This window comes from Corythoichthys intestinalis, chromosome 15 (assembly GCF_030265065.1).
Source record: "Corythoichthys intestinalis isolate RoL2023-P3 chromosome 15, ASM3026506v1, whole genome shotgun sequence".
NCBI lineage: Eukaryota > Metazoa > Chordata > Actinopteri > Syngnathiformes > Syngnathidae > Corythoichthys > Corythoichthys intestinalis.
Window position 1 is genome coordinate 11,783,752 of NC_080409.1, and position 23,520 is coordinate 11,807,271.

At 40.1% G+C, this 23,520-nt stretch overlaps 1 protein-coding gene across 1 annotated transcript in view; it reads left to right on the forward strand.

Moving 5' to 3' along the window:
* Positions 1 to 22,321, forward strand: part of exoc5 (exocyst complex component 5) — a 33,486-nt gene extending 11,165 nt beyond the window's left edge. The window contains exons 5-18 of the mRNA XM_057859927.1: positions 3,170 to 3,234; positions 4,081 to 4,109; positions 4,190 to 4,299; positions 7,151 to 7,195; positions 7,274 to 7,414; positions 7,485 to 7,567; positions 7,639 to 7,848; positions 11,004 to 11,151; positions 11,231 to 11,339; positions 15,746 to 15,866; positions 16,065 to 16,151; positions 19,081 to 19,189; positions 19,278 to 19,493; positions 21,268 to 22,321. Of these exons, the coding sequence (XP_057715910.1) occupies positions 3,170 to 3,234; positions 4,081 to 4,109; positions 4,190 to 4,299; positions 7,151 to 7,195; positions 7,274 to 7,414; positions 7,485 to 7,567; positions 7,639 to 7,848; positions 11,004 to 11,151; positions 11,231 to 11,339; positions 15,746 to 15,866; positions 16,065 to 16,151; positions 19,081 to 19,189; positions 19,278 to 19,493; positions 21,268 to 21,456 (1,662 nt within the window). The 3' untranslated portion in view covers positions 21,457 to 22,321. The remainder of the gene's footprint in view (positions 1 to 3,169; positions 3,235 to 4,080; positions 4,110 to 4,189; positions 4,300 to 7,150; positions 7,196 to 7,273; positions 7,415 to 7,484; positions 7,568 to 7,638; positions 7,849 to 11,003; positions 11,152 to 11,230; positions 11,340 to 15,745; positions 15,867 to 16,064; positions 16,152 to 19,080; positions 19,190 to 19,277; positions 19,494 to 21,267) is intronic.
* Positions 22,322 to 23,520: the final 1,199 nt, after the last annotated feature.

The following is a 23,520-nucleotide window of genomic DNA, read 5'->3' on the forward strand; positions in this document are numbered from 1 at the left end:
ATTTTGTTGGGGTGTACAGTGTACTGGAACATATTTCCTTCACACCCTTCTCACCTTTTTAACCCCTGACCCATTTTCATGCCTGTATCATTTCTGTGCGGCCCTGTAGCAAATACACCACGGACAGGAACCGGTCCCCGGCCTGGGGTTTGGGGATTCCTGATTTAGATCATTCTGGTCCTAAGCAGCAAATACAGTGATCCCTCGTTTTTCGCGGTAATAGGGACCAGAACCTGCCACGATAAGTGAAAAACCACGAAGTCGCGGGGGGGTTTTTTGTGTTCAATGTATTTATTCAGATTTTGCATTGGAAAGCGATACATACAGTGTATCACAAAAGTGAGTACACCCCTCGCATTTCTGCAGATATTTAAGTATATCTTTTCATGGGGCAACACTGACAAAATGACACTTTGACACAATGAAAAGTAGTCTGTGTGCAGCTTATAGAGTTAATTTATTTTCCCCTCAAAATATAGCCATTAATATCTAAACCCCTGGCAACAAAAGTGAGTACACCCCTTAGTAAAAGTTGTCAATATTAACATACAAACATGTCAACTGTCAATATTTTCTGTGGCCACCACTATTATCCAGAACTGCCTTTACTCTGCTGGGCATGGGTTGACCAGAGCTTCACAGGTTGCCACTGGAATGCTCTTCCACTCCTCCATGACGGCGTTGCGGAGGTACCTGATATTTGAGACTTTGCGCACCTCCACCTTCCGCTTGAGGATCCTCCCAAAGATGTTCTGTTGGGTTCACGTATGGAGACATGCTTGGCCAGTCCATCACCTTTACCCTCAGCCTCTTCAGTAAAGCAGTGGTCATCTTCGAGGTATGTTTGGGGTCATTGTCATGCCTGAACGCTGCCCTGTGACCCAGTTTCTGGAGGGAGGGGATCATGCTCTGCTGCAGTATTTCACAGTACATGTTGCAGTTCATGTTTCCCTCAATTGAATGTAACTCTCCAACACCTGCAGCACTCATGCAGCACCAGACCATGACATTACCACCACCCTGCTTGACTGTAGGCATGACACACTTATCTTTGTACTCCTCACCTGGTCGCCGCCACACTTGCTTGAGACCATTGGAACCAAACAAATTAATCTTCGTCTCATCAGACCATATGACATGGTTCCAGTAATCCATGTGCTTTGTTGACATGTCTTCAGCAAACTGTTTGCGGGCTTTCTTGTGTACCGTCTTCAGAAGAGGCTTCCTCCTAGGGTGACAGCCATGCACGCCAATTTGATGTAGAGTGCGGCGTATGGTGTGAGCACTAACAGGCTGACCCCCCACCTCTTCAATTTCTGCAGCAATGCTGACAGCACTCCTGTAACGAGTCACATGACATTTTGGAGGGAAAATGACAAGCAGTACTCAATTTGGACATTTAGTGATGTAGTTTCTAAGGGGTGTACTCACTTTTGTTGCCAGGGGTTTAGATATTAATGGCTATATATAGTTATTTTGAGGGGAAAATAAATTCTCTATTATATAAGCTGCACATAGACTACTTTTCATTGTGTCAAAGTGTCATTTTGTCCCATGAAAAGATATACTTAAATATCTGCAGAAATGCGAGGGTTGTATTCACTTTTATAATACACTGTATAAGACATGTTTTTTCATTTTTTTCCCCAAAGTAATATTAAAAAAAAAACAACTTATGTGTATATATATTAATAAATGTTTTTTTTTTTTTTTTTTTTTTTTTTTTTTTTGTCTACAGTTTTAAACATGTCCCTGTCCCGCTGAGTTATTTTTAAACAAGAATAAAGTATAATAATGCTTGTCTTTATTAAATGCTTCATTGAGTGAGTCCACTCAAATCGGCTCAAGCTGCTCACTTAGATACAATGAGTTGCCGCAGCAACTGTTTAACAAGTTAAATGATGATTTACGCATGCAGCACTTTGAGCTTCGGGTTCTGGGCGTCTGTGGCAAGATCAAACATTAAACGTCTGTCAATCATCGTTAACTTTGATAAGCAGCTCCAGTGCTCTCCCTGACGAACAAAGAGCAGGGGGAGGGAGGGAAGAGTGAGACGACGCCATCGGCTCAAGACAACTCATCTGTATTTATTTATTTATCTTTATTGAAAAGAAATCCACGATGGACTGAGGGCGAGAAGTTCGGAGCTCGAAGTAGCGAGGGATCACTGTAAATACATTTTATATTATGATAAACCCACTGCCCTCATATGTGGACATCTTTTATTTAAAAAAGCTTCATATACAAAAAAACAAGTTTGGTATGAAACTTAAGCAGTCTTACTAGTCTCAAATAGCAAAGAAAAACGAAAAATGCATTGCAAAAAAAACCCACCTCGTTTTTCAGAAGGTTTATATTCGCTTCTGTAAGGAAAGTGGATATGACACAGTGAGTGTGTATGGGGCGTCAATCTCTGGGTCAGGAGCTCCATTTCCAGAAAGGGACGTAGAGATATCTGTCCAGATTCTTTTTCCAGAACATACCTCTGGATGAGGTGGGTATGAAAAAAAGTTGCAAGTGAATAGCTGGAGGGGAATGGCTTTGCTAATCCTCCTGAAAGGGAGGGATGGCCCGCCAGCGTGGAGACAAGTGCTGCTAAACCCTGACTGCAGGGAGACGGCTACATTACTTACATGGGATTTAGCTAATCTTAGCTGGGGGACAGATACTTAGAAAACCTTCGCTGAGCAGAAAGGCTGGATCCTCCTCACGGGAGCAGAGTAATGATGTTAGCTGAGGCATGCATCTGCGGGAACAGAGGAGTTGCAGACAGCGGGCCTTTCGCAGGTCCGCGCCTTTTTACAGTCAGCGTGTATGTCAGGGGAAGCGGGGGGAGGGTCCCCGCCATTTTTTTATTTATTTTTTTCAGACAGATATCCCTGGCCGGACAGATTATTGAAAGCGATTTGGAATCCTTCAGGATTACAGGCCATTGAGAAAAGCCGGCATGTGTTGCTAAATCAGGACCGCTGGTGCTGATGCCCAGGTGAGCACCGCCTGTCAGCTGTTTAACACAGAGAGGCGGAGAGGGCTACTTTAAGATGATCCCCCTAGTGGACAAATTGCTGCGGGGCTTCCTTTTTTTATTATTTCGGAGATGTTCACCGCTCACGGTCATGATGGTCTGGCTCATTTCTTCAACGCGCTAATTTGCTGTTCCCTTCTTCAGATTAAAGAGGCTGCTGATATAATTCAGAAGCTCCATCTCATTGCCCAGGAGCTGCCATTCGACAGGTGAGTCGGGCAGCTTTAGACAAGGGCACTGGCAAACAAGGGGAAGGTGCTGTATTAAGCATGTTAGCAGTTCATCACACTATTAAGCCGCTTTTGACATACGTAAGCGTTTTAAATTTTAATAGGTTTTTAGAAACAAAGCTCTGACTCACCGGGATACTTCATTAGCAGTATACAGGAAGGGACACTAAGATAGCCCAAAATGTAGAGGACGTGGCCCAGAATCAACATAAAGTAACCTGGAAATGCCCCAAAATCAGCTGGGAAGTGACCAATGAACAGAAGGTGGCTCGGAAATGCTCTAAAATAAACCTGAAATGCTCCAAATTCAACAGGAAGTGACAAATGAAAATGAAGGGACCTGACAATTCCCTAAAATTAACAGGAAAAGATTTATAATGTACAGGAAGTGACACTGGCTATCCTAAAATCAACAGGAAGTAACCTGGAAATGCCCCAAAAGCAACAGAAAGTGACCAATGAACAGGGACTCATAGGGAGGCAGTGTCACTTCATGTACATTTTGGATTATTTTAGGACTTTCTGGGCCACGCCCTGTTCATTGGTCTCTTTCTGTTGCATTTGGGGAAATTCCAAGTTAATTCCCGTTAGTTTCAGGACAGTTTTGGGTCACTTTTTTATTAATTCATTGGCTACCCTTGACAGTGCTGTCAGGCAGAACAACCCCGTGGGAAGAATTAGTGGGCCGCATATTTTACACTCCTGGCTTTAGTGCATCTTTGTATTAGGCCTTCTGACATTGCAAGTGTATCTAATAAACTGTGTGGTGATCGTAAAATTCACGATGGCATACACCACTAATCGTCTTATTTCTGTGGTCTACAGGTTTTCAGACGTCAAGGCCAAAATTGCAAGTAAGTCTACTATGTGATTAATGTGATCTCCATTGAAAGGTTATACTTGTTGAGAGGGATTTTTGTTTTCTTGATTTCAGGTAAGTACCATGACCTGGAGCGTCAGCTAATCCAGGAGTTCACTGCTGCCCAACGCAGGGGAGAGATTGGACGCATGCGGGAGGTGGCAGCAGTTCTCCTACATTTCAAGGTGATTGAAAATAGACATGAATTTAGACTTTTTTTGTATTTTTTCTTCGTCTGTTTGTAATTTCACTAGGTGGATTCACTGAGGTTTTCCAACCATCGCTTATAATCGTAACTATAATTGTTTAAAAAAAAAAATCTATTCTGATATTACGTCACGCATTTCTTGTATCAACTAAAAATCTGTCTGTATCGATCCATATATGTGTGTTTTTGGTGGAAATAAACGATACAGTGCCTGCACCTCCACTCCTGTCCACTAGTTGGCAGCGCGCAGCATCCTTGACTTGCAATCTGCTGATTGCCGAAGTAACAACATCTCAAGAGAGTTATCCCGGGTGACTTCTTTACATTATAGTCTTGCGGGGTTTGGTGCCACGGAATAGCAACGTTTCAAGATGGCGGTGATGGAAATAGGTGATGCCCCGAAGCACCTTTAGACTAGGGCGTAGGTTTAGTCTCAACATTGGTAGGGACGATATAACAGCATGACGTGCATGTGCACTTTTTGCTGGGGACTGGTCATCAATAAGACCAAACAGAATAGGTGAACTGGGGTTAGGGCTACATTTCTCAATAATATGAAACTAAATAATTGATAGGCTAAATGATCAATGCCAAATAAATTGGTATTGATTCATACTAATGTTCACGTGTATTGGTTCAGCTGTGACACTGTTCGATTCAAACCTTTGTTTTCAAAAACTGCTAAAGAGAGTTAGCAAATTTAAACTGAAATATTTGAACATAAATTATCACACGCAATAAATACAAGCTTGTTAATAATCTTAACTATAAACTAATATAAAAAAATAAACATTTGTCTTAAGACCACTCAACATTGTCTAAATAAATAAACTGAAAGAAACTCTTTGCGTGTAACAAAAATACATAAAAATGGAGCCAATTCCTTCAGGTAAAACACTGCTGCTTTTGTCAACAAGCAAAGCCAAACTTAACAAAAAATGAACCTTTTATCTCCATTATAATGAATGTATGATTATCCGAAAAATGTCTGCATAGGCTGCAAATGAAATGATTTTTAAATACTGTAGAAAATCAAATGATGCATTTTAAATAAATGCAAGTCATCAGCCAATCAAATGTGTGTTTGAGGGGAAAAACTGGACCAGCACATTCAGCAAGTGAAAAACGGTAAATTCTAAAGTGTGAACATAATGAAAATAATTCACTTAATGGTTGGGTCAATTCTATCCTTACAACATATGGGAAGACAATCTAAATTAACTGTATAACTGAACTCATTACTAATGCAAATAAGGTTGCTTTAAAGTTGGTGGGGAAAATTTGAGCATCCTGAAAAGTTGCTAGTGTTATGTCCCTACCATCCCTATGCAAACCTAAGCCCTTGCCTTTAAAAGTCTGAAATTTGGGCTCATTTTGGCTTTTACTGCAAAAACGGAGGCATCGAGTGTGACAAGAGCCACGCCACATGCACGCTGTGCAATTTAAAAGTGACTAATCCGGGCAAACCGACCGGAAGTATTGCTGAGGTGTCCACCAGCAGCACACAGCCAACAGCTGCTAACGATACTGTTTAGATCAGCGGTCTCAAACCGACTCCACAAAGGGCCGCAGTGGGTCCTGGTTTTTGTTCCAACAGATCCAGCACAAACAGTTCAACCAATGAGGTTTCTACTAACATAAGCAGCACCTGATTGCAATCAACTGATTACACTTGTAAGAAACCAGATTGGTGAAAAGGTATTTGTCTCGTTTGGTTGGAATGAAATCCAGTACCCCCTGCGGCCCTTTGAGGACCGGTTTGAGACCACTGGTTTAGATTGACTAATGCTGGGCTGCTATCGGGGGTGGACTTGGGTGGGGGCGGAGTGGCCCGGGAGTCATTGAGAGACAGACCCAATTCATGGACTGTGTTGGAAATCATCCAGCCAGCAACACAGAGAGGTCCACTACTTATATCTACTATCCTTGGCCAGAACTTATTCAGAACTGCGGATTTAAAGTTTCACTAAAATGAGAACTGTAACCTGGTCAAAGTATGCATGTCGGATATTTAATTCAAATTTTCTGAACTTTGGTACAGTGAAAATGCATAGTTTTGAGTATGTGTTAGTCAGAGAGGTACACTACCAATACGTATTCGCCAACCTTGAACAGAACTTACAGTGAACAAAAATGAGAACTTTAACCTACCATCTACAAGTACTGTAGTAAAACGAATCACATAATATTGTACTGACGTGACGCACGTATAGACGGGGCGATTTTAAGATTAGGCGATTTTATTTCATTTTTACATGATCACAATGGTGGCGTTATATATTTTAGTGTTGAGAGTATTTTTAAGAGTTGGAACAACGCGAGCGCAAGGAAGTCAACTGCCTTGCAGCTCGCTGCATTTACCATAATGCTTGGATTGTGCGGTTTCGCTAATGTTAGGGTCCGCTCATTTGACTACTGGCCCACCGGGGAAATCCCTGGTATCCCCGTATGCCACTCCGCCCTTGGCTGCTTTATAGGTGTCTAAACACCCCAGTAATGGTGGCTAACCACTAGAGGGCGACGTACACAAATCTCCTCGGATTAGTCATTACCTGCCATTTTCTTAAAAGATAACTGTTTGTTATTAACATGCTATACATCCTTTAAAATGTTTTTTTTTTTTCATATTTATAGTCCTGCATTGAAGCAGGTTTGGACTAAAACTGGTTTTGACTAAAGCAGGTTTGCTCTAAAAAAGAGGAACATTTTATAATCAAAGTTCAAACATAAAAGATTGAATCGTGACCTTTGAATCGTGACATGAATCTTATCGCCAGATATGAGGCAATACACACCCCTAATTGTAACCATTTTGTTGTTTTCTGCAGGGTTACGCTCACTGTGTCGATGTCTACATCAAACAGTGTCAGGACGTAAGTGAGGTTCCTTTTGTGCGAAATAGGGTGTCAATTTATTGTTTTGGATGAATATTGTTCTTGTCTTGGGTTAAGGGTGCTTACACGAGGAATGATGTGTTTGAAGACACAGCAGCCCTCTGCCAAAGGGTCAACAAACAGGTGGGCGAGGTCTTCAGCAGCCCAGAAACCGTCATGGCCAAACTGATCCAGAATATCTTTGAAAATAAATTACAGGTACTACTTTTGTCCACTTTTTAAAGTAACTTTTCTCGAGCCACATTCTGACTTGCTTTTGTGTCTTCAGGCCCATGTAAGGGAAAAACTGGATGACACGCGGCACTCTGACGTGGAACAGTACCTCAAGAACCTCTATGACCTTTACACAAGGTAAGCCATTTAGCTGTTTGTTTCTTTTATGTGTAATCTTCATCCTTTCATTTGGTGTCCAAATACTCCAGAACCACATTGTTGGCCACCAAGATCAGCGAGTTCAACCTGGGCTCGGACAAGCACACGTTTCTGTCCAAGCTCATAAAGAGCATCTTCTCCTCATACCTGGAAAGCTACATTGACATGGAGAAGGACTATCTTCGCAATCGCGGTGCCATGATTCTTCAGCGTTACTACGACTCCAAGAACCACCAGAAGCGTCCAATTGGCACCGGAAGGTCAGATTGCATTCAGTGTTGTTTTTGGCAGCCCTTATAATTTTAGGTTTTTGGACGAAAATACTAATTTGTCATAGTCATATTTTAGTCGTTCAAAATATGTTGATCTTCAACTAGTTCTCGTCAACAAAAACTTGTTTTAGTCAACGAATAGTCAAAATATTTTTGTCTGAAAAATTCAAAGGTTTTAGTCCAAAAATAAAGGTTTCCAACAATTTCCAATGAACATTGACTGCCAGCACATGTTCTAGCGTTTACAAGAAACGTTGTTTTTTAAAAAAAATAATTATAGACACCTGGACGCCACGAACTGCATGTTTCTTAAAGATGTCCGAGAGTTTAAGACGACATTCGCCACGCTAACTGCTAATACAAGCGCGAATGCTATGGTAACGCTACGAGTTACATTTAGTGTTTGATGATCATTAATCACCATATTAATTAATTGATATTAATAATACTTACAAAGTAAATACTTAATTCCTCAAAAATGCCTTTAGGAGGCGATCAGTCGCCAGGGCAGAATTGGACAAAATTGCGTCGATTATGCACATTTGGACGCTAAATCAAGTATATAAATATCGGATTTCATTATCAGTTGAATTTTCTTTTTATCTGGATTATCGGTGTGACGTCATAATTGCCATTATCGGCCGATAATTGTCGGTAACCGATATTATCTTGCATCTTTACTAGCAATTTATGTCCTAACCAGTATTTTCTTCCAATGAAAATACACACTCAGCAGGAAAACAATACATTATTTTCAATTCATTATACCCACCTGGACACCACGCACTGTAAACTTGAAGAGGACGCTCGCCACACTTACGCTGATGCTAACGTGACTGCTATGCTAATGTTACAACTAGGGTTTGGCATTGAGCATCGGTGGGATCCGGGACTAACACTCCAGTTCTCCCAGAACCGTTCGAATTTTGAAATTTTGATTCCAAATTTAATGCGCTGCTTTTGATTCCAAGTTTAATGCACTGACCGGCGACCGGGAAAAAATAGCTGCTGGCTGCAAACTTACAGATTTTGTTTTATCAAGGGTTGCCAACGATGTGTAGTGCATAGGAGGTGTGTAGCGTCTCTACACCTCAAGGATTCTTTTCCAACTAATTAAGTTTTTTCTGCTGCTTCCAGTAAGTCACCACTAGGGGAAGCCAAGCACACATAGCAAAACCAAAGAAAAACTGTACACCGCCGACCGGAAAAAATAGCTGCTGGCTGCAAACTTACAGATTTTGGTTTATCAAGGGTTCCCAACGATGTGTAGTGCAGAGGAGGTGTGTAGCATCTGTACACCTCAAGGATTCTTTTCCAACTAAAGTATTACGCTCTTTTTTCAGTAAGTCACCACTAGGGGAAGCCAAGCGCACATAGCACAACCAAAGAAAAACTGTACAGCCCGGAGTTACAATAGTGACATCTTTTGGACTGATGGACAATATATCAGTTTAGAAAGAAATCAAACTGTAAATGTAGTCTACTTAAGATAAAGAGACAGCACACTCCCCGCCTGACATCTGCAAGATGTCAGCTCTTAACTAATGTGTAGAAATACCACCTAAAACAAACGATGCAATACAATAAATGCCGGCATTATTAGACAGTCTAAAACATAGGCAAAATAATTTGTGTGAATTATTTCTCCGTAAGCTTTTGAAAAATGAACATCTTTTTGAAAGCGCACGCCTTTGGAAAGAAACGTCATAATATTCAAGTTCAAAGACTGATGCCCTGGTTAGAAGTTACATTTAGTGTGTGAGGATCACTCAGCACAGACCATTAGGCTAAAGCACAGGTGTCAAACTGATTCCAGAAAGGGCCTAGTGGGTGCAGGTTTGCTTTCCAACCAATGAAGAGGACACCTTTTCACCAATTAGATCTTTTACATGTGTAATCATTTAAACTTTGTCAGGTGCTGCTTGTTTCAGCAGGAAGTTCATTGGTTAAACTCTCTGCGCGTTATCGGTTGGAACAAAATCCAGCACCCACTAGGCCCTTTCTCGAATCGGTTTGACACCTGTGGGCTAAGCATGGGTGTCCAAACCTGTCCTCAAGGGCCGCTGTGGGTCCTGGTTTTTGTTCTTACCAATCGAGCACAGACAGTTTAACCAATAAGGTTTGTGCTAAGACAAGCAGCACCTGACTGCAATCACCTGATTACACTTGTGAGACACCAGATTGGTGAAAGGTTGTCCTCATGATGGGTTTGAACAAAAACCCGCACCCACTGCAGCCCTATGTGGAATAGTTTGGACACCACTGGGCTAGAGCAACATTACAAGTTCACTCTTGCCAAGAAAGCAAATCTTACCATTTGTTTCAAAACAAGCAAGCCTGGAGCGAGGCCTAGCTTGAAGAACACCAGTGAGTGTGGGTGGGTGGCGCATCACGACACATGAGTTGACACAACCAAACAAGGTGAGGATGAAGTCTGGCAAACACGTACAATAACAAAATGTCACGCATTGTGAATACCGTATTGGCTGAATATAAGACGGTGTTTTTTGCATTGAAATAATACTGAAAAAGTGGGTGTCGTCTTATTTTCGTGGTCTAGACATTATACCCATTCACGACGCTAGATGGCGCCAGATATCAATTAAGCGAATGCTCAACTTGAGGAGTAATGTTCTGTCATGGCAGATCTCAGCTACTCTCAAGTTTAACCAGTTTGCATTCATTTTACGAATGTGATTGCACTTTAGTTTACATATTTAAATGTTCAGATATTAAGATTTGAATGAGGCAAAATAACATGTTTTTCCTCTCAAATATATTGTTATAATCATTTGTTCCAGATGTACTTTAATTATTTTCTGTATAAAAAATAATTTGGTGTTCAAACTTGAGTCTTGAAAAAGATGGAGTCGTCTTATAATCAGGGCCGTCTTATGTTCGGGCCAATACGGTATATGACAGAAACTGTCGCATTTAAGTGTCGTCTTCTCGTCATACGAAAACTGCCATCCGTCTCATTGTGTTTTAGTCTCCTAAGACACATTTTTAGCTCGGCATCGTCACGAACATCATATTTTCGCTATTGTCATCATTGACAGAAACAACAAGGATTACTTTGGATCTTTTTTTTCCAATATTCATTTCACAACTACGGACTAATGTTTAAGTTGTTGTCTGTGCAGTATCCAAGAACTAAAGGAGCGGATTAGACAGCGCACTAATCTACCACTAGGCCCTAGTATTGACACCCACGGGGAGACCTTTCTCTCTCCAGAATTGGTGGTCAACCTTCTGCAAGAAACTCGTCACGCTTTTGAGAGATGCAACAGGGTGAGCCTAAAAGTCTTGCCCATCAACTCTGACTATGCTTCTTAATGCAAATGTGGTGCTCCCGACTTTTTGATCACAGCTTTCAGATCCTGCAGACCTGCCAAAGAACGCCTTTTTAATCTTCTTGCTGCTGGTCGAACATCTGTGCGTGGACCACATCGACTATGCTTTGGAGATCGGTCTTTCAGGTATGGTCATCTCTTTGCATGATGTCAGAGAACGGGAAATTCAAGGAAAGTGTAATGGATATTAAAGGGTGCGTACCTCACGATACGATACTACTTGCGATACAAGGCTCATGCTAACCATGACCTCACGTTATAGCGATACAAGAGTTATCAGGAAATCATTCTATGGTTATTCTTCAAAACAACTAATAAAGAGGGGGGGGGAAGCTATTTTCATCCTTCTGCGGTGAATTGGAATGAATTCACTAGTAGACATCCAATCCATTTGAAGGGTGGCAGCGATTGAACATTTGTTCATTCGTTGCCATCACTCCCACTTCAAACGGGTTGGACGACTATGGTAGGTCAATGGCAACCAATGAGTTTTGTAATTTGGGGGCATTCCAGGTCATTTGCTGTTGATTTTCAGTCACTTCCTGTTGATTTTGGGGCATTTCTGGATCCCTTCCTGTTTATTTTGGGTTACAGAACAGGAAGTGACCTGGGAATCTCCCCAAAAGAATGGGCAGTGACTCAAACTCAACAGAAAGTGACCCTTAAATGCCCTAAAATAAACAGAAAATGACCTGTCAATGCTCCGAAAATCAGAAAGACTGTCAGCGAATGCCCTGGTTTCCAATTAACAAATGTTTATTTGCTGCCATCCCTCCCACTTGAAATGCATTGGACGTATGTGGCAGCCAATAAGTGAATTTTGGGGCATTTTTATTTATTTTATTTCATTTCTTGGTGATTTTCGGTCATTTCCTTTTCCTTTTGGGGCATTCACGGGTCACTTCCTGTTGATTTGGGGGCATTTACGGGTCACTTCCTGTTGATTTTGGGTTACTGAAAAGGAAGTGACGCGATAATGGAGGTTGACCGGTGAGGAATTTTCAAATGCCGATATCGATATCTAAAAAAAATAATAATAATTAGGCAGCTTGCCGATATACAAAACCGATTTTGTAAGACTATATTGGAGGCCGGTATACATTGCATATTTTCTCATGCAAGATTTAAAAAAAATCTTACAATATTTACAAAACAGGCAAGCCTGAAGTTTCCTGTAGCAGCCTGCCTTCAAGCTGCTGCAGAGTCTTCCCGGGTCCCCACCGTTAGTCAGCGGCGACCATAGTTACCCACACAGATGCCTAGCCAAGGCAAGGCAAGGCAAATTTATTTATACAGCACAATTCAACACAAGGCAATTCAAAGTGCTTTACATCACATGAAGATCATAAAAATTACATTTAAATCAATACAACGGAAAAACCAAGACAAAAGATCGCATTTAATCACAAATAGAATAAAAATAAATAAATAAAAATAAAACAAATAAAAATAAAACAAAAACTACTACTACTAATAATAATTGAAATCAGCAATGGAGATAAGCACAAGAGGAATAGAAAGCAGGTAGATTGACATATATAGCCAGTTATGGATATGCAGTGCTAAACAAAAGCGTTTTTAACCCTGATTTAAAAGAGCTAACAGTTTGAGCATACTTCAGACGTTCAGGTAACTTGTTCCAGAGGTGAGGAGCATAATAACTAAATGCTGCCTCACCCTGCTTGGTTCTTGTTCTTGGAACATGCAAAAGACCGGTTCCAGACGACCTTAGGGGTCTAGATGTCTCATAGGAATCTAACAAGTCAAGCATGTATTTTGGTCCAAGGCCATTAAGTGTTTTGTAGACGAGCAGTAGTATTTTATAGTCTATCCTTTGACTCACTGGAAGCCAGTGTAGCGATTTCAAAACCGGTCTAATGTGGTCCAGCTTCCTTGTATTTGTGAGGACTCTGGCTGCAGCATTCTGTGCTAGCTGCAGCTTCCTGACTGTTTTTTTATCAAGACCTGTAAATATACCGTTGCAATAGTCCAATCTGCTGAAAATGAATGCATGCATAAGTTTTTCCATGTCTTGTTGAGTCAGAAGCCCCTTAATTCTGGTTATATTTTTTAGGTGGTAATAAGCGGATTTAGTGACGGACTTTAGATGGCTATCAAATTTTAGGTCTGAATCAATAATTACGCCAAGGTTTCTGACTTGATTTGTAGCTGTAAGTGACATTGTGCTAAGTTGCCTGCTTATCTTTGACCTTTCCTTTTTTTGGCCTAGAAATGATCACCTCTGTCTTCTCCACATTTAACTGGAGAAAATTCTGGCACATCCATTCATTGATTTGATGAATGCATTTACTCAGGGAGACTAAGGGACTATAATCATGTGGGGACACAGAAATGTACAGTTGTGTGTCATCTGCATAGGCGTGATAGGAGATGTCATCCTGTTCCATGATCTGAGCTAACGGAAGCATATAGATGTTAAATAAGAGTGGTCCAAGAATTGACCCTTGAGGGACTCCACACGTGAATTTGGTTCGTTCTGACTGATAGTTTCCGATCGACACAAAGAAATCCCTATCATATAAATAGGATGTGAACCACTGAAGAATAGTGTCAGTAAGCCCTACCCACTGTTCCAATCTGCTGAGTAGTATGTTGTGATCAACCGTGTCGAATGCGGTGCTGAGATCCAATAGTAACAGAACAGATGATTTGCCTGCATCGGTATTCCAACGGATATCATTTAGGACTTTGATAAGCACGGTCTCGGTGCTGTGTTGTGGCCGAAATCCAGACTGAAATGAGTTAATCAGAATAAAGCCTAATCAGAATACATTTTTATCGGCTTACTCTTTTTGTTAATCGGCCGATGGACGATGTTGGGAAAAAAGTCTGTATATCGGTCGACCTCGAGAATGTCACCAAATGAATAGAAAGTGACTCAAAATAAACAGGAAGTAACCTGTAAATGCCCTAAAATGAACAGGAAATGACCAGGTTATGAACGAATTCCGTTCCGTGTACCGCATTTTTCGGACTACAAGTCGCACCTGAGTATAAGTCGTACCAGCCATAAAATGCCCAACGAAGAGGAAAAAAACATATATAAGTCGCACCTGAGTATAAGTCGCATTTTGGAGGGGAAATTTACTTGATAAAATCCAACACATATAACAGATATGTCATCTTGAATGGCAGTTTAAAATAAAATTTCAATAGAGAACAACATGCTGGATAACAGAACATACAGTATGATAATGTACATGATGCATGAACAATGATTTGCGAACTTGGTCTGTATATACTGTAAACGTAACATAGCTATTAAGAATTATTCAGATAACTATAGCTAACATGTTTACCAAACCATCAGTCTCACTCGAAAACACATAGGTTTTCATATTCTAATGAGGATAGCATGCAAACAACTACAGAAAGGAAAAAAATAAGTAAGTGAACCCTTTCCTAAGGAGACTTAAAGAGCAATTGAAACCAATTTTTACCATACATTTTAAGTCGGGTGTGTGCCCAATCACTCAATCACTCTAGTGGTTTAAAGCTGCCCTGCCAACTATAAAACACACACCTGGTAACAAATGTCTTGATGAGAAGCATAGTCTGATGTGCATCATGGATCAGTGAGCTGTTTGAAGACCTGCGATCAAGAATTGTTGATTTGTATAAAGCTGGGAAAGGATACAAAACCATCTATAAAACTCATCAATCTACAGTCAAAGAAGTTGTCTACAAATGGACATAGTTTGGCACTGTTGCTTCTCTCCCGAGAAGTGGGCCGTCCACCAAAGATGACTCCCAAGAGTTCAGCGCAGAATATTCAGAGAGGTAAAAAAGAACCTTGGAGTGTGTGCTAAAGACTTACAGAAATCAATGGTACAGTCCAATATCTCTTCACACATCAACTGTATGCAAAACTATGGCCAAGAATGGTGTTCATGGGAGGACTCCACGGAGGAAGCCACTGCTGTCCAAAAAAATATTGTTGCTCATTTAATGTTTGCAAAAAGGCACTTGGACACTCCACAGACGTTTTGGCGAAATATTTTGTGGACTGATGAAACCAAAGTTGAATTGAGACTTGAACCTCATTGAGATGCTGTGACATGACCTAAATACAGTGATTAATGCCAGACATCCCAGGAATCTGACTGAACTACAGCAGTTTTGTAGAATGGGCCAAGATTAGTCCTGATCAATGTGCCAGACTGATCTGCAGCTACAGGAAGCGTCTGATTGAAGTTATTGCTGGCAAAGGGGTTGGGGGCAAAATAATATATGCAAGGGTTCAGTTACTTATTTTTCCCCCTTATGTCATTGTTTGCATACCACCCTCATTAAAAAAATGAAAACCGATAAATGTTTGGGTGGTTTTGGTTAAATGAGAAACTGTTTTTTCATCTGTGTGATTTTGACAAAGATCAGATCAATTTGATGGCTATTTTATGCACAAATGTGAGAAATTCCAAAAGGTTCCGACACTTTTTCATACTACTCTAACCTTTACTGCAGCTGGGTAGACCTTGAAGTGAAATTCTCACTTTTTTGTTTCCATACAGCAATTCCCTCCTCAGATGCCAAGAACGCCAATTTGTATTTCCTGGATGTCGTCCAACAGGCTAACTCTATATTTCACTTGTTTGACAAGCAGTTCAACGACCAGCTTATGCCTCTCATAAGGTTTGTTTAAAGTTAAACGCTTTATTGTCGATACAATGTGCACACATATTGGAAAAGATGCTGCTGTTTAAAAAGTGGTGTGCTCATAAGTATTCCTCATTAGCTAGCAGACTTCTGACATCAATAAAACACATAACTTTCCACCTCACCTTTATGACCTCTCACGTGTGCCTCATTTCTTAAAATCTGTGTTTACAGTTCATCTCCAAAGTTGGCTGAATGTTTGCAGAAGAAAAAAGAAGTGATCGAACAGATGGAGGTAAAACTGGACACAGGAATAGACAGGTTAGTGAGTACTGACCCTTGTTGTTTTTGGTAGACCTTTTAGTTTTCGTATTAGGCTATTGGACGAAAATACATATTAGTCATATTTTAGTCATTTCAAAGTGGATTAGTCTTCGTCTAGTCTTCGTCGATGAATACTCAAGCATTTTCAGATAGTTTTAGTTGACGAATACTCAGATGTTTTCGTCTGCATCAAGGTTGTAGTCCTAAAGAAAAATGTTCCTACAATTTCGAATGAAAAACATCGTTTATAGGTAATATTACACGGCATAGAGTTTGAAAATATATCTGTAAACTATTAGAATCAAAACCAGGTTCATACCAGCACGAAATCAGGAGCAGGTCTGTCGAAACTACCTTTATTAAAAACGAGATGTAAACTACTACTACTACTAGTTATGTCTAAATCACCGATCGCAGCACTTCTTCCTTTAATAATACACAGCAGGAAAACAGTACACTATTTTCAATTATTTATACCTACCTGGACGACACTGTAAACTCTCCACGTTGAAGCTAATGCCAATGCTAACGTGAATGCTAGGCTAACGCCACAAGTTACATTTAAGTTGTTATGATCACTTAGCAAATCCCTTCAAAAGATAAAGCAATATGGCTTATTCTCTCTTGCCAATAAATGAAGCAAATATTACCATGTGTTTCAAAACAAGCAACCCTGGTGCATAGCCTAGCTTGAAGGACACCAGTGAGTTTTTGGGATGAGGGCAGCACGTCACATGAGTGACACAACTAAACACTGTTACGATACAGGCTGCCTAACTACAAGTAAAGTAAGCAAATGTCATGCATTGTGAACTTACAACAGAAACTGTCACATTTTCGTCTCGTTCTTGTCTCATCAGACGAAAATTGGCCATTGTCTGGTCATGTTGCAGTCACCCAAGACAGGTTTTTAGCTCGTCATTGTCAGGAAAAATGTTTGAATGAAATGTTTTTGTTATCTTGACGAAAGCAACAATAGTACTAACGCTTCGGGTGTGACAATATATCGAAAAGGTGATATGTTGCGATACTATGTCTCCAAAAAGTTATCGATAAGCTCCCACCAGGAATCTATGTATCGTTTTAAAAAGGTGTCACTGTTTAAAACCAAAATCTTCCATTAGAAAAGTGTCTACGTTAGCTCATTGGCTACCATTGACAGCCCTAGACATCGAAATTCCTTATGACAGGACTGACGTCTAGCGTCGTCAGTGGCACTGAAACCAGAGCATTCACAGCCAGTCTTTTGTGGGCATTACAGATCACTTCCCCGTTCATTTTAGGACAATTACAGGTGACTTCCTGTTTATTTTGAGTCACTTCCTATTCATTTGGGGTAGTTGTTCCTTTTCAGTCACCCAAAATTAACAGGATTTGACCTGTAAATGCGCCAAAATCAACAGGAAGTGACCCGTAATTGTCCGTCAGTAGGAGGGATGGCAGCTAATGAACCCAGTTCAAACGGATTGGACGTTTAGTAGTCATAAATTTATTCGCTCCCTCACAAGAGCTTGTTTTTTCTGTTTGTTAGTTGTTTTGTAGCATATCCTAGAACTATTTCCTGACCAAGTTAGGGCTGGAGCTATCGATTATTTAAGTAATCAATTAATCTATCAACTACTGGTAGTTAGTTCGAATAATCGAGTTCGCATTAAGAACATTTAATGCGCTGCAGAATAACTTTTAGGAGATGCACAGCAAAGCAAGTCTGCTAAGATCGGACTTTCAAAAGAGCATTAAATGCAAATTCAAAATAGTGTTTTTCAAAATGCTGAGTTGCACTTTCATTTCACGAGCAATATATTGCATTTAAAAATAAATGAAAATAATTGGGTTTAGCCTCAAATTATATTAAAAAATGTAATAAATGAGGATGGAAATACAACAAAAGAACACTTGGCTAACTTGCAAAGCGAAAGTTCACTAGCTTGAATGCTATAAAATGCTAACTTTTTTAAAAAATAAATTTTTATACAATGGTCTTAAGTTGTTTAAACAGATATTCCCATGAAAAACTGCTAAATATCCCTCTAAACGTATTTACGAATGCATAAAAAAATCATATTAGCGCAAACAAAAACTTACTTATATTGGTCTTAACAAGGAGCAGCTGGATCCAGCCATGTAAGATGAGTTGTGTCACATTCACTGTTGCCAATAGAGGGCAGTGTATCCGCCCAAATCAATAAAACTAAAAGCAAACACTTTAAAAACAAACCGTTACAACTACACTTTAATTAAAAAGAATCCTCGATGCAGCAAAAGTTGATTCGAAGCTTTTTTTCTAATTGAATTACTTGAGTTAACTGTTGCAGCACTAAATGCGACCAACAGGCCGTTTACTGTGCAAGTGAATGAACCTTTATTCCAGACCGCATCACACAATGAATACAATGAATTATTATGACCACAAAGTGCTCGTAATGTACTGTAAAATGTCTTCACACTCTAAATGGCTCTTAACACTGGAGACTAGAGACAGCACATTGTTTTTTTTATGTCTAACTAAATACCTGATCCTTTTCACTGGATTCCGATCCCCTGAAAAATGCCCCGATTTCCGATCACGTGATTGGATCGGCATCCCGAAGGTGAATGTACTGTTTGTACACATCTAGAGGTCACTTTAAGCATAGCTGTGTGTATCCACCTAAATATATAAAGGTAAAGGCAAACACTTTCAAAACAAACCATTACAACGCCACTCTAAACGAATCCTCAAAGCAGCAAAATTTGTTGCGAATGTTTTTTCCTAATCAAATTACTCTAGTTAATTAATTAATAATGACATCATTGGTATCATGAGCCTTGTATCGTAAATTGCATCGTATTGTGAGGTACCCAGAGGTTCCCACTCCTAACTGACATACAACCCACCTTGGCTTTTGCCTGGATTTTAAATACTGCTTGTTTTTTGACGCTGCAGAACGCTAAATTGCATGGTGGGACAAATGAAGCACATCTTGGCAACAGAACAGAAGAAGACTGACTTCAAGCCAGAGGATGAGAACAACGTCCTGATGCAGTACACCACAGTAAGTCTGACTTAACCTATTAAAAAATGGCAAATCACTTTATATTTGTTGTTTTTTGAACAACTTTCCACTTACTTGTTTCGGCTAGGCCTGCGCCAAGGTCTGTGTCTACGTCAGGCGGCAGGTGGAACATGTGCGGAAATCTATGGATGGCAAGAACGTGGACACGGTGCTGACAGAGTTGGGAGTTCGCTTCCACCGACTCATTCACGAGCATCTCCAACAGTACAGCTACAGCTCTATGGGAGGCATGCTGGCCATCTGTGATGTGGCTGAATACCGACGATGCGCCAAGGACTTCAGGGTGAGAATGGGGCAGAGGTCCATGGCAAAACATGCCCCCTCCCTTACAAATATAGCCTGTGCATGCTCTTGAAATATCATTTACTCTTCAGGTAACTTCTTTGTCACAATTACAGAGGCACCTCGGAAATCCAAGTAATATTTATTCTGGCGTAAAAACTGCAAAAGCAGCTAACCTTCTGAGACCCAAGCTTCTTTTTGCAATGCATTTTTCATTTCTCTCTGCTATTTGAGATTGGTAAAACCTCCTAAGTTTCATAACAACATGAATGTCTTCATTACAAAAAAAAAATACCTTTTTTGTGGTCCAAATTAAAGCGGAGCCTTATGAATTTTGAAGAGGGGTACACTTCCTTTGCCCATAGACTTCATAATGTATTGACGGGGCGCGGGGCATAGGGGGCCTATCTCTGTCAAAGTTGAGAGGTTTTTCCGTTGAAAATTCTTGTGATATAGATATGGATGTAAAACTGAATTCTTTATAAATATGGATGTAAAACAGTCTTGATTCTTGGTTAAAACCAATAAATAACGTGCAGCTAGCAGTTATTTTACGTAAATATTGCGAACTATGATGCTTGTCAGTAAAAAAATTAGCGGCCGCCATATCAGAGACAAAGAGCATTTTCCGTTGAAAAATCTTGTGAATAAATGCTTAAATCCCTGTAATCTTTGTAAATATGGACATAAAACAGCCACGATTCTTGGTTGAAAGCAAAAAAAACATGCGGTTAGCATTTATTTTACGTAAATATTTGTGAACTATGATGCTAGTCAGTAAGCAAATTAGCTGCCGCCATATGTAAATAAAGAGCTTTTTCCGTTGAAAATTCTTGTGAATAAATCCTTCAATCCCTGAATTCTTTATAGATATGGACGTAAAACAGTCTCGATTCTTTGTTAAAAGAGCAAAAAACTGGGCAGTTAGCATTTATTTTACGTAAATTATTGCGAAGTATAATGCCAATGCTGTAGCGGCTAATTTCTCCCATTGATTTTTTTTTCACGTTTCAAAATGGTACAAAAAATATAATTACCTTGAATCCTCGAACAAATCACTCCTGAGACAATCCTTCCTGTTTGTATGCGGTACAGCTTTCGTACTTTTTCAACCTAAATCCGGCGTTGGATCCCTGCATGTGTTGACTAACTGCGACCAACTGCGAATAACTGAAGCGAACTGTAGGACGGCCCCCTACTTGAAGGCAGTGGCTGATGGATGCGACCCGTTCAATAAAATTATGAAGTCTATGCTTTGCCGTTCGTGAAATGGGAAATTTAAAGAATTTGGATCAAGATTCAAGCAATTGAAGTTCTATCTGAAAAAAATGATTACGTTTCATCCACTAAAATTTGTCGAATTTTGACATTGGGTAGTTTAGAATCGTTGATATTGTGACCACCCACTGTGAAGGTATCCATGTTGTCTCTAAATGTTAACATTGGTCTCATGTGTGACGTAGGGAAAAAAAATTATGAAGACAATGACGTTTCCGGTTAAATCTTTGGTTATCAGTGTGATGGTGCTACAAACACAGAATTTGCACATCTTCAAATTTGGTCGGCTTAAAGAACCGGTGTTTTCAAAGCCCAAAATGTGTGTGTGGATAATAGGCCAAACCGCAGGAAAAGTTTTTCTTTTTGCAAAATACACTGCTACGTGTAGACGTGGCCTGAGTCTGAAAGAGGCTTCAGAGCAGTTGCCTCTGTTCATGATTATTATTTATATATATTATTATTATTTTGGCTTTTTTTTTTTTGTATCCATCCTCCAGGTGCCTCTGGTGCTGCAGCTCTTTGACACTCTACACGCCCTGTGTAACCTTCTGGTGGTCGCCCCTGACAACCTAAAGCAGGTGTGTTCAGGCGAGCAACTAACCAATCTGGACCGCAACCTCCTGCACGCCTTCGTCCAGCTCAGAGTCGACTACCGTTCAGCACGATTGGGTCGCCACTTCAGCTAATGACCAGGCCGAGACTCTGCAAACACCCTCCGTCCAATACCACGGTCCGCTGCCACGCTTCAATGAATTGTTGCACTTTGGATAGAGGATGCGACAGTCCGCCTTGATAGACTCTCCGAGGGTTGGTGTCAAAAAGAAGTGATGTCAACTGTTCCTTGAATGTGGGATAATGTGCATTTTACCTCTTGCTTAAAATGTGTATCAATGTCATATTTGTTTTTAAATACTAATCTGGCACCCATGTTTAGATTCCACCATTAATGGACATTGATTTATGTACAAATAATATTATTTTTGATTGTGCCAACACTCTGGCTGCCCTCATGCACCCAGAATAAACCCTCTCACTGCTGTAAAGGGAAACAACGTCTTGACTCAGCAATGAGAAGCATGGGCTAGAGCTCTTGTCTGGATAAGAGAGACACATGACTACCTTGCTGACCGTTGACCCCAAAGCACAAAGCGAATGTCAAGAGGCCGCTGAAGTGAAGTGAGATCCAAACTCGAAACGGGTCTTGAGAACCTCTTCAGAGGTTTGGGTGGTCCTTTGTTGGTTCAGATGACTGTTGCGATGGGTCACTGAGTATGTGTCACTGTAATTGCAGAGATCAACACTTGCTCAAAGACGTTCCTGGCTAGAAGCGCACACTCCGGGTCAGGGGAGATGAAACACTGACCTTTACTGATTAGAGAAACACTAGGGAGAAGCTCCACACAGCGCTTTAATGGTGGTTGCGGTCTTTTTGCACTAAAAACAAGGTTGATGATTCCTGGAAATGTCTTCTCTGCAAAGCTGTTCCCAATGTGCAACCCTCGGCAAAAATGATGGACTCACCAGTTGCAGGATGTTCTGGCAGTTGTTTAATTTGGGGGGGGGGGGGGGGGGGGTCATTTTAAATGGCAACCTTCAGGCTTTAAAAAAAGGTAATCAGTAACAGATTTTTTTTAGACCGCCCGAAGGAAAAAAATGATGGAGTCACCCTGCAAATTTTTATGATATAAGTTCTTCTAAAGGTAGAGATATATTTTAGCTAGGATTGTACCGAAAGCAAAATTCCTGGCCGAAAACCGGAAATTGGAAGCACTTGGCCAAACAACCGAAAGGTCGAAAGTACACATATATAAAATTCTTTTTTATTTTATTTTATTTTATTTTTTTAATTATTTTTATTTCATTATTTTTTTATTAAATACTTTACTTTCCAATTAGTGTCCTTAGCTTTTTTTTTTTTTTTTTTTTTTTTTTTTTTTTTTTTTTTTTGACAGGCGGTAATAAAATATGGTTCTATATGACCCCTGAGGTTTGAGACATTTTGTTTGAAAGGTGCAGAGTAGGCATGTGCCACTATAAGATTCTGATGATATGATAACCTTCAGCAAAAATATCACCACTTCACGGGATCACAATATTGCAATTAAAGCTCTAAAATGTGTTACTTTAAGATATCTGGGTTTTAAAAACTTTTTTTCCCCATTAAACAGGATGTTTATTTTTCAAAACATGTAAGCAAATTGGAACAAAAGTATAATGTTAAAATTTGAAAAAATAACAAATATTGTAAATAAAATAAATGCAATCCTTTAGGTGAGCCGAAACCCACAGCCACAGCTCAACATTATTACCGTCAAAACAAAAATAATTGAATTATTTTTCATAAAATGCACGTGTATGACTCGTATCATGTTTACATTTTACACTCTTTCTCGACAGACCGTTGCCTGAGAGAAAAAAACACTGCATGTTTTACCACCACTAGACACTAAACACGCTGGAGTTGACTCTTGTAGCTGGTGGGAAACATTCATGACAGTGTTTACTAACCTTTAATTTTGGATAAATGCGAAATCATATTGGAGGTATTGCCTCTTCGGCAGCCACCCTCGTCAAACATGTTTTACATGTTGGCTGGCCCTTTTGTAAGCCGCGGCCGTATGTAACTTTTCTGTATCCGAAGTATTCCCATACTAGCGATTTCGTTTTCTTCGATTGGGGGGGAGTTCAGGAGTTTCACCTTCTCCAGCCATCGTGTAGCACATATGACTCACTGACACTGAGCAACAACC